This window comes from Myxocyprinus asiaticus, chromosome 45 (assembly GCF_019703515.2).
Source record: "Myxocyprinus asiaticus isolate MX2 ecotype Aquarium Trade chromosome 45, UBuf_Myxa_2, whole genome shotgun sequence".
Taxonomy (NCBI): Eukaryota; Metazoa; Chordata; class Actinopteri; order Cypriniformes; family Catostomidae; genus Myxocyprinus; species Myxocyprinus asiaticus.
Window position 1 is genome coordinate 20,244,801 of NC_059388.1, and position 12,122 is coordinate 20,256,922.

At 37.5% G+C, this 12,122-nt stretch overlaps 1 protein-coding gene across 7 annotated transcripts in view; it reads left to right on the forward strand.

The window, feature by feature from the left end:
* The window catches only part of LOC127434957 (glutamate receptor-interacting protein 1-like), a 388,121-nt gene that overhangs the window by 351,958 nt on the left and 24,041 nt on the right, over positions 1–12,122 (forward strand). For all 7 annotated transcript variants that reach the window (XM_051688013.1, XM_051688014.1, XM_051688009.1 and 4 more), the window contains 2 exons: positions 5,667–5,736; positions 8,410–8,555. In XM_051688013.1, the coding sequence (XP_051543973.1) occupies positions 5,667–5,736; positions 8,410–8,555 (216 nt within the window). The remainder of the gene's footprint in view (positions 1–5,666; positions 5,737–8,409; positions 8,556–12,122) is intronic.

Here is a 12,122-nt window from a genome sequence, read left to right on the forward strand (position 1 = left end):
CCAAAAGTCTGAGACCACATTGAAAATCAGGGTTTCAAAATCTCATTTAAACCTTGATTTTATACATAATGATGAAGAAATATTTAAGATTCTGCACTATTTCTAGGTCACTGATCAAATTTTCGCTCAAATTGTTATGCTACTTATATAATTTGTAAAGAATTTTTTTTATTATTGAATTAGAAAAATTACTGTGAGATAGAAGGTATAACATCAATACCGAGACGAAAGTTGGGCAGAATGTCATAAAATAATTGTTTTTAATTCTTAGGGTGGTGTTAGTTGTTGCCAAGCCACTGCAGTGCGGTTGCTAAGGTGTTCTGAGTGGTTTTAATCATGTTACTATGCGTTTGCTAGGGTGTTCTGGGTGGATTCTAAGGTGTTCTGGTTGGTTGCTGGGAGGTTGCTTACTGACCCAAGTCAAAAGAGCCTACCCCCTAAGTCACTAAGATTTTCGAATCCGTAGATATGGCTCGTCAAATCTTTAAAAATTATAGTTTTATTGTCCTCCAGGCAAAATAGAGCACACTTCGACATCTCTATGGTTTGTAGAAATTGGTTTACTGTAAAAAATAAAATAAAATACAAAATTGATCAAACAGCACACAATTACATAAGTTTACTTTCTGCAGTTGTATTGCTCCAATTAAACGCTTAGCTTGTGTCACGCCTTTTGAAGATTGTCATTCACCTGGCCCCAGACCATTTGAAATGCCCAGTATGAGCAGAGGCAGGTGCAGGGGCTGCGAGTAAGCCACACTATTTATCATGGTTAGGCCAAATAGCAGTGCAAGCGAAAGGGGGGGACTTTGACAAATCGGCTTACCAACAGCAGCCACAAACCAGTAAGCTCTAAGCTACCATGCCACAACAGTAGAGAGAGACTCCTTACATTCCATTCTATGAAGAAAAAGGAAGAACAGTGAATTTGTTAGAATACATCTGGTATTGCATGGCTGTATTTACAGTTGTGCTCAAAAGTTTGCATACCCTGGCAGAAATTGGGAAATTTTGGCATTTATTTTGAAAATATGACAGGTCTTTTATTTAAGGATAGTGATCATATGAAGCCATTTATTATCACATAGTTTTTGGCTCCTTTTTAAAATCATAATGATAACAGAAATCACCCAAATGGCCCTGATCAAAAGTTTACATACCCTTGAATGTTTGGCCTTGTTACAGACACACAAGGTGACACACACGTTCAAATGTCAATTAAAGGTTAATTTCCCACACCTGTGGCTTTTTAAATTGCAATTAGTGTCTGTGTATAAATAGTCAATGAGTTTGTTAGCACTCACGTGGATGCACTGAGCAGGCTAGATACTGAGCCATGGGGAGCAGAAAAGAACTGTCAAAAGACCTGCGTAACAAGGTAATGGAACTTTATAAAGATGGAAAAGGATATAAAAAGATATCCAAAGCCTTGAAAATGCCAGTCAGTACTGTTCAATCACTTATTAAGAAGTGGAAAATTCGGGGTTCTCTTGATACTAAGCCAAGATCAGGTAGACCAAGAAAGATTTCAGCCACAACTGCCAGAAGAATTGTTCGGGTACAAAGAAAAACCCACAGGTAACCTCAGGAGAAATACAGGCTGCTCTGGAAAAAGATAGTGTGGTTGTTTCAAGGAGCACAATACTTGTTGACCCCTCTCCAAACATAGCGCTTATGGTTGTGACCATAAAGCTCTATTTTGGTCTCATCACTCCAGATTACAGTGTGCCAGAAGCTGTGAGGCATGTCAAGGTGTTGTCGGGCATATTGTAACCAGGGTTTTTTGTGGCACTTTAAGGCATGTCAGTTCACTCTGCAGCCATCTCCTGGGCAGCTATTTTCTATGTAGTTAACTGGCATACAAATTTAGTTCCTATCTACTTGAATGGGAAAAAAACGAAATTTTTAACTCTGTTTGTCAGTATATTGTTTCAATTACATATTTGAAAGAAGCAATACAATCTGACAACAATTTATCCAACATTTTGCTTCATTAGCTCGAATCATGCTGAAAAACAATATTTTTTTTAGCCTGTTCTGGTTAATATGCATCAGTGTTCAAGAGTACATAAACTCTATCAAAAAGTTTTTTTTATTTTTTTTTTTATACTGAATTTTTTTTTTTTTTTTTTTTTTACTGTTTCTTCCATTACTGCTGCACCTTGTACATGTTCTATAGTATTTATATGGAACTCCAAGGTACTCCCAAGAACACCATGGTATTTCTATTGTACATTTCTATGGTACAGATAGTATCATGGTATGTGTCCCAAAAAACATGGTAGGATTATGGTACATGTCCCAAAAACCATGAATGGATGATGGTATGTCCCCAAAACCACGGTAGGATCATGGGATATGTCCCCAAAACCAGGGAAGATCATGGTACATGTTCAATAAACCATGGTAGAATCTTGGTATATGTCCCAAAAACCAGGTATGATCATGGTACATGTTCAATAAACCATGGTAGAATCTTGGTATATGACCCAAACTCCATGGTAGGATTATGGTATAGGTCCCAAAAAAACATGTTAGGATCATGGTATATGTCCCAAAAAACATGTTAGGATCATGGTACATGTTCAATAAACCATGGTAAGGTGTTGGTATACTTCCCAAACCTATGGTAGGATCATGTAATATGTCCCAAAAACCATGGTAGGATCATGGTATATGTGCCAAAAAACATGTTAGGATCATGGTATATGTCCCAAAAAACATGTTAGGATCATGGTACATGTTCAATAAACCATGGTAGGATCATGGTATATGTCTAAAAAAAAAAGTTTGGATCATGGTATATGTCCCAAAAACCATGGTAGGATGTTGGTATGCCCCCAAAACCACGGTAGGATCATGGGATATGTCCCCAAAACCAGGTAAGATCATGGTATTTGTTCAAAAAACCATGGTAGAATCTTGGTATATGTCCCAAAAACCATGGTAGGATTTCTTTCTTTCTTTTTTTATTTATAAAGCACAAATAATAAATGTAGAGCCGAGGAGGGCAGGGCTGGGCTGGAATGAGACACACCCGGTCCCCAATCAGCCTGATGGGGCGCGCGAGGGATAAAGGCGGCCGGGGACGACAGTTCGAGAGAGAGAGAATTGCAGGCAGCTGTGCTGTGTGTTTTTAGTTGTGTGTTTTTGGTTGTGTGTTGTGTTTAAGTTGTTCATTAAATTATTATTTATATTATTAAGCCGGTTCTCGCCTCCTCCTTTCCACTGAACCCCCTTACAATAAATAAATAGGATGTTAGTATATGTCCCAAAAACATAGTAGGATCATGGTACATGTTCAATAAACCATGGTAGAATCTTGGTATATGTCCCAAAAACCAGGTATGATCATAGTACATGTAAAAAAATAAATAAATAACATTGTAGAATCTTGGTAGATGACCCAAACTCCATGGTAGGATCATGGTACAGGTCCCAAAAAAAACATGTTAGGATATGGTATATGTCCCAAAAAACATGTTAGGATCATTGTACATGTTCAATAAACCATGGTAAGATCATGGTATATGTCCCAAAAGCCATGTAGGATCATGGTTCATGTCCCAAAACTCGTAGTAGTATGATGTTATATGTCCTGAAACCCATAGTAGGATCATGGTATATGTCCAAAAATACAGTGTACCCTTTGTAAGTATCAAGTTCCAATCGGTGCCAGATATCTCTGAGAATTTGTTGACAGTTGTTATTCAATTGGAATTGACAGTTTAACTTAAGCCCTTTTCAGATGAACAAGATCTTCAGAAAAACATAATCAGAATCATCTTGTTGTTTGGTGTCCAGACCATTACTATGAAATTGAAGAATGCTCTTTTTTTTTTATATGTAGTTGTGTAAAATTCTTAGATTTTGTGTGTGTCAGAGAGAGGGTGGTTTGATCTGGACACTTGCTGCAAAATTCATCACAGCAGCCTGGTATGGAAGTGCTTTGAAATGCGGCTTCTGAAGGTGACATCACACCGCTCTGTACTGCAGCTTGTGGTGAGATGCCCTTCTGATCAGCGGACACATTCTGATTAGCAGGAAACATGATTATTTCCTGGTTAGAGAACCCAACATTAGGAGATTGAATTGTCAGGTACATGAACCAGTTTCTAGCACCTGTATTGCTAACACTTTAAAAGTTTGTATTCGGGTAGCTTGTTCAAATATGGCTCCCTCCTTTTGACAGTCCTAAAGCAATTCCTTTCCTCCATTTTTAGACTGAAGCTAGTGTGGTAGCCTGTAGTGTCTTGATTTAATCTTAGACCTTTCTCAATTAAATTGTCCTCTATTTAATTTTGTCTATGTACTACCAAAATGCTCTGGCTTGCTCTACACTTTGGGCAGAGAAAATGGCTCTAATTCGGGTCTCATTCAGGACATATTAGCTAAATGAAGAGCTTTTGCATAGTTTGACATTTTTCCAGCCAATATATTTGATCCAAGGTTGTCACTGTTAAAACATCTACTATAATTACACCATGACTTTCTGTACAGCTGCTTTGAAGCAATGTGTATTGTGAAAAGTGCTATACTATTTAAAAATGACTTGTCTACTATAATGAAATATTTGTTAAATGTATGTAATTATTTTCAGCTTAGTTCTCTATTTCCACCAGGCTTTAAAATATTCCATCACATTAACTGGAGAAATCTTCCAACCTGTCCTGACAAAAAGAGTCAATTTTCCTAAAATCATCATGTACTCTGTCCGTAACAATCCACCAAAGAAAACCACTAGGTCCCTCTGTACGAAATGGACACACTATGCATTTTAATTCATAGAGTTTAAAGAACAGAGCCCCAAAGGGCAGCACAGGATAGTTCCCCATCACCTGCAGGCTGCACAGTGCTTCAAAATTTATGATGAAGCTGTGACACCAGCTGGGTGGCATATTAGGCGGAAAAAGTGCACAGTAGGTATTAGCAAAAGAGTTTATTTTTCTCATTCAAAGTGAGAAAGACCTTCCAGTCTTTATGTGATGCAACAAGCGAAGATGAATCATCATGAGCTCTGACTGCAATTAAAAATGAAGTTTGATGTCACACCTCCAGATATTCCTGGTGTGTGGGGAACAGATTTGACATATGTGATTATGCCCTCACATCTGTCCCCACTGGTGTATCAACAGATAAGCTGGGCTGCTAAAAAAGTGTAGTGCATTCTAACAATGATTAAAAACGTAAAGAGCTGCCTACCTAGCCGAATTTTTAGGTATCATAGCTTCTGATATGTTTTGCTGGTCTTAGTTGGTTTAAGCTGGTCATATCTGCTTTAAGCTGGTCTCCCAACCTGGCCAAGCTGGTGCTTAGCTGATATAGCTGGTCCAGCCTGATCAGGACAGCAAGGCAGCTCACGAGTGTTTGGACCAAATGGCCTGTGACTTACAACCGCAATCAGTAATTGCAGAATTTGCTAACCTTCAGCTGACAAGCTGTTAGCTACTTGGAAAAGTAATAGTGTTCCTCTAAAGTATGTTGGTGCTTTCACAAACATTTTTAATACTTGAAGTGGTACTTGTTCGTGAATGACGAAAGAGCCTAAATGTAAGTTCTTAATTACAAAGAATGACTCCCAGTTAAATAATAAGTGCTGATGCCTACAGAGAATGGGTGAGATTGGTTTATTAAACAAGTTTAATTGTTCTCTTCTCTCTTTACAGCTCCTTCCAGTAGGAAGCCTGGAGATGCACTCATCATCTCCGACATTAAGAAAGGAAGTGTGGCGCACAGGTACTGACTCAAGCCATATCTCTGTTTAAATTATACAAAAAAGTACTAATCTCATGCAAAACTAATTTTGACTCGTATATTCATATACTGCCTCCAGCGCACCTACACCCACCAGAATCTAACGCTTTAGTATATTAAATACAGATATACAGTACATAATAGTTGGATTATGTGTTGTATCCAAATGCACAATGCTCCACTGTGACTCAACATAACACGCTCTACAAACATAATGTACATCAAACACTGCCTCCATTGAACAGCACATTTAAAAAAAAGAATTGAATGCAAAACTCAGTTGACTGTTTTGCTCAAAAGTTTACAGAAAACAAGTGTTCTGACTCATTTGAATTGCCACTTGTTGTCCATTGCAAAACCAGTAGAAAACCACAATCGAATATGATACCTTGCTATGCTGGCCTACAAAGGCAAACTACAGTAACTATGCCAACAATGAAACTGAGAGCAATTGCTTTGAAGTTACCTGGTTTAAGAGTGGATTTTGGAATTACTGCAATAGTCACTATTCGTTCCCTTGAATCTGAGGATAGTTTAGCCAAACCTGTCGGTCACATGACAGAACATAGTCTAAAAGAGCCGATTTTGGTTGTATCTCAATTTTGAAAAATGTGTGGTACCTGTGTTTTGCCTTTTTATAGGGCAGTATGAGTGCAAATGAATAAAAAAAAAGAGTAAGGCTAAGAGTGACAATAAATTCAAGGCAATGGTTTTCAAAGATTTTTTCAAGGTAACACAGCTGGGTATATTTAACAGTGCACGAACCTATATAAACCACACTGCAATTGACAACAATGAAGTCATGCTGCACTCTAAACCTTCCCTCAGGTTAAACTGCTGAAATTTATGTCAGTATGGAGGGTCCACATTCTCTCAGCCTCACTAAATTAGGAGCCCTCCTCTGTAGCCAGAGAAAATTTGCATTTATCTACATAAGTCTGCTTTCACAGGTCAGTGTAGATAGCATAATGCACGGTAGTCAGGCTCAACTCTGTGCGCAGATATTATAACATTATCCGTTTAAGTCTAGCTGAAGCTATTTAAGGCACGAGTGAAGTGTTGATCTGGTTGATAGTCCAAAAATTCAGCCGCACTGATGATGTGTAGCAGGGCTAAGAATGGAAAGTGCAGAGTGCAATAACCTGATTTGATTAAACATGCTGAAATGAAAGCGGAGGGCAAAAGTTTTCAAGATTATGTAAAATATATCCATGTTGCTGTATACCAACTAATTACCCCACTTTCAGCACACATACTCTAATTTGCTGTGCTTTTACATAATGGAACATAGGTTTACCTGATAATTATCCAAGCAGGAGAAAGAATTGGGTTATGAACCAGTGTGTTAAACACTGAGTTGTTAAAAATGACTCTATCTTGTCTTTGTGTTTAGATGCCCATGTTAGATGGCCTTGCCTCTTACAATCTTTCAAATCTTGCTCTCCTCCACTTCAGCTCTTTTCACAGGGTCTAAAAATAAGCGAGCTATTTAATATTAAGAAGTAGTGGAATATTTGTGAATTCAGGCAGGGCCACGACTCATTGTCTAATCTGAATATGGAATGGCTGCACAATTATGTCCAATACCATAACAGGGGTCATTGTTTTTTGTTTTGTTTTTTTGCTTCAAACTTTGTGACTGCTCTTGGCTGTACACCTCAATCCATCTTATGAATAATGGATGTTTTTTCTTGCAGAATGCAAGCACAGAATAAAACAATATGACAATGTAAATGTCGGAGAGAATAACCTTTCCCTCAAAATATTGAGAAAAGAAATATGGACTTGCTGTTTTTGAAGAAAATCCAGAAGCAGTTGTGCTTTTACACAAAGACAGGCTCTTGGGTAAACCTCACAAAAAAAACAAGTCCATTTTACACCAAAATCGAAAGAAAAAATATTATTAAAAAAAAAAAAGGTTTGGGTTGAAAATAAGCCAATTTTCAGGATCCTTAAGGTTGTTTGTATTGTATTATTATTTTCATAACAATTAAGCAAACTTTCCCCAAAAATTCATTATTTTAATGCATTACTGAATTTTAAATGTTCATTTATAATATAATTTCAAAATCACTTTTCACAGATTTTTTTTATTATTTCTTTATTTAATTTGGGGGTGAAATATGCTTAATTGATATAAAAATAATGCAAAATAATAATGCAGTCACAATGAAAAAATCTTAATGATCCTAAAAATAGGCTTAATTTTCTTTGTTTAGCATTTTCATATGCCCTTGATTTTGTGGGAAACCCCAGTGTGTGTGTGTGTGTGTGTGTGTGTGTGTGTGTGTGTGTGTACTTTGCTATAGTTTGGGGACAAATTTGTACCCAAAAGTGAGCTTAATCAGACAAAACCTCCCTTAGGGGACATTTTGGGACATCATTTTGGGACGTCCTAATTTGGGATGAGCCATACCTAAATAATTATTGTTTTTTTATTTTTTTTATTTTTTATAATGCAAAAGGTTTTCTGTTAGGGTTAGATTTAGTGTGTGGGTTAAGGTTATTTTGTAGTAATTATATTTATATAAAAGCAATTGAAGTCTATGGTATGTCCCCATTTAGATAGCTGAGCAAACGTGTGTGCTGATGTGTGCAGAGGAACAGCAGTCTCTTGGTCTGCCAGATTATATCTGTATTTTACTGTGTATGAAGGACGGGCACCCTGGAGCTTGGGGATAAGCTACTGGCAATAGATAACATCCGCCTGGACAATTGCTCCATGGAGGACGCTGTTCAGATTCTGCAGCAGTGTGAAGACCTGGTCAAACTCAAGATCCGCAAGGACGAGGACAACTCAGGTACCTCAGAGTCTCTGCAATCACCCCCCACGCACAGATATTTCACCCAAAATAAAAACTCTGTCATCATTTACTCACCCTCTTGTTGTTCCAAACATGTATGATTTTCTTTCTGCCACAAAAGACAAAAGGAGATATTAGGCCGAATGTTTAGTTTCAGTCGCCATTCACTTTTACTGCATTTTTGTTCTATACAATAAAAGTGAATAGTAACTAAAGCTTGTCAGTCCCTAATATTCTGCCTAACATCTACTTTTGTGTTCCACAAAAGAAAGTCATACAGGTTTAAAACGATATGTGGGTGAATAATGGCGACAGAATTATGAATTTTTGTGTTTAGTATCCCTTTAAGAGTGAAACCCCCATTCAAGGACAAAGACGCTGCCTCAGCAAAGATTCATAATACCAATGTTTGTTAGCCAGGATCAAGATAATTAATTAGCTTTTAGGGCCCGACTGATTATCTTATTCCGATTTAATCTAGTTTCAAATAGATACGGCAAGGACATGAGAATGGACAAGGTGATAGAAAACATTCGGAAGTGCTCTTAGCTATAAAAACTTTGGGCACGACAAACAAGCAAACCTAGTTGTACTTCTTGATGTTTTGTGACAGATGGAGGTTTCATGAAGGTATTATTACTAAGAAGCAATTTGTTTCTTCCTGAGATCCTTCTGTTTAATACAACTGTCCCCTATTTCAGCTTGAGTTAGCCCATGTTCAACCTGTGATAATGGTTCGAAGTGCCTTTGCTGCCTGAAAATGTCATACTGAGATGCTCATTATCTCCACTTGACCTTCTGGTCAACCTGTCCTTTCTTCTGGTGGGATAGAACAACATAGAGATATCTGCTCTACAAAGACAAAATGTAACTACACCAACACTGAAACTGAGAAACATGGCGATCAAAGCTTTGATTCTTCAGCCAAATGTGTTGTACATACTTACATGGTAATGCACTGATAAAGATATGTACATAAATTCATTTTTGTTTGACCCTAATAATATAAAAAATTCTTCAGTCTGCCTTAGTTTTACCTCAAACAGCTGTAAGAACTGTGGTTTGCCTTGGTTTTATTGTGGATTTTGGAGTTAATAAAATTTTTACATTATAATTTTCTCTGAGGATAGTTGAGCTAAAACTGTCTGTCACAGGACAGATCATAGTCTGGCAGTGGTTCTCTATTCTGGTCCTAAAATTCCCCCCAAAACTACAATGGTTGGCTGGTTTTAGCTGATCTAAAGGAATAGCTAATCCAAAAATGAACACAAGCGAAGGTTTTTAGAAGAGTATGTCAGCTCTGTAGGTCTATACAAGTGAATGGCGACCAAAATTTTGAAGCTCCAAAAAGCACATAAAGGAAATCCATAAGGCTCTAGTTGTTTAATTCATGTCTTCTGAAGCAATCCAATCGATTTTGGGAGAGAACAGACCAAAATTGAACTCCTTTTTTATTATAAATCTTAACATCTGCAGTTTCCTTGGCGATCATGATTTCAAGCTCAATTTCACTTCCTATAGCGCCATCTAGCGCTCTGCGCATGCGTCAAGCGCTAGGAAGTGTAAGTGAGCTTGAAATCATGATCGTGCCTAGAGACTGCAATTGCAAGATGTACAGTGAAAAAGGAGTTCAGCTTTGGTCTGATCTCACCTGAAAACTATTTGATTGCTCCAGAAGACATGCATTTAACCACTGGAGTTTTATGGATTACTTTTATGCTTCCTTTATGTGCTTTTTGGAACTTCAAAGTTTTGGTCACAATTCACTTGCATTGTATTGCCCTACAAAGCTGAGATATTCTTCGTGTTCTGCAGAAGAAAGAAAGTCATACACATCTGGGATGGCATGAGGGTGAGTAAATGATGAGAGAATTTTAATTTTTGGGTGAACTAACCCTTTAAGATGGCAAGGTGAAAAGTGCCCAAAACCCCTCTAAAACCAGCAAACTGACTACCCTCTCCAGGCTGGGAAGCTGGTTTTAGCTGTGTTTTTTAGCAGGAAAGATACCAGATTTTGGTCATTTTGCTCAGTTTTGACTGAACGTATAGTTACTGTGATTTGCCTTTGCATGGCCTAACCTGTGCTTGCACCCACACACTTCTCACTTCATCCTTAACACTATTAACATTGCACTTATAGAGGATAATTGGGCTTAATCACTTCAACTTAATGCTTGTTTGGTTCAATTATCTGATTAGAAACCCCTTAGAGCCCTCACCCATCCCTGAGAGTTGCAAAGCAGGTTTCCATACAGCTCTGAATCTTTCAAAAGCATTTAACTGCGATCCTTTGCTCCTTTGTACTCTTCATGGGCATCATGTGTATACTAGAAATCAAACCTGTGAATTGCATTTATTTTGCATTCATATTTCATGCTGAACGTCCAGTATGTCCACTGAAGGGCCCTTCTCCCGTGTCTCAGTAAAGAATAGACTCCATCATGCTTGCTTGCTCAATGCTAGAAGCTCGTTTAGATCATTCTCGCCATGAACATTAAGGTCGACATCCATTTTTTACGAGTCCTTTTTTTAGAGCACTGACAACAGATCATCAGTTTAGGGCAGCATCAGCACACAGACTGAGAGAGGGTGCTGACTCTCGAGCTAAATGGGGGTAATTTCCCTGCGATCTCTCCATTAGTCCATCGTCAAAAAACAAAGGCTTAATGAGCCAACTTCGTGTTAACGAATATCCCCAGACCTCTAGTGCCGAAAGCAAGTACATACAAACACACATACACATACACAAACGTTTGTAATGTGAGAGAGGGAATGCTGTGCAAGATATTAGTGCTTCATTATTATGTGGAAGAGGGAGGGAGATGACAAGGATTGCCTAGAGGGTCTTTTAAAGTTTTTCCCCTATTTTTCTCTTTCTCTTTAGTGCATTTTCTCTTCGAGGTGTAACTATGTAAAAACAGATTGGTTGACCTCTTAATTGATTTTGAGTGTTATAAAGAAATGTTACAAATATTTTATTAAATGGCTTTAAAACTAAAGTGCCTTTTGGTGTTGCCAAAGGTCCTTCTGTTTGCTGATTGCACAGTGCATTTTCTTAATCAGTATTTTTGTCTTTTCTAGCTTAAAAATTTAAACACTGACATGTGTTTATTTAGAAGATGCCTTTATCCACAACAAAGAGTTTCTTTGTTCCCTGGGAATCAAAAGCTGGTTCCACACTTTACCAGATGAATGACAGGAATGCCCAGGATCCCCCCTAAATTTACTTGAAAAGCAAAAAGGTTACTAATTGTTTTCAGAGAATATATCTTTAATTAAGCTGAATTTTCTCACCCCCATTTTAAATAGTTTTTCTTGTTTTAAGCATAAATCTAACTAAATTTAGTGGGGTTTATGCTTAAAAGAAAAGAAATATTAATATCTTATGCATTATATTATGTTTTAAGGGTGTCAACTTATTTTTACAGGAAAACAATACAAAAATACTGATTAAGAAAATGTTTCTTTGCAGTTTACATGAAATGCACTCGAGCTCGCTCCTATAATTAATTCACATCTGACATTCAGTTTCTTGAAAACCACTGTGGGTCTAGGATATAGAGG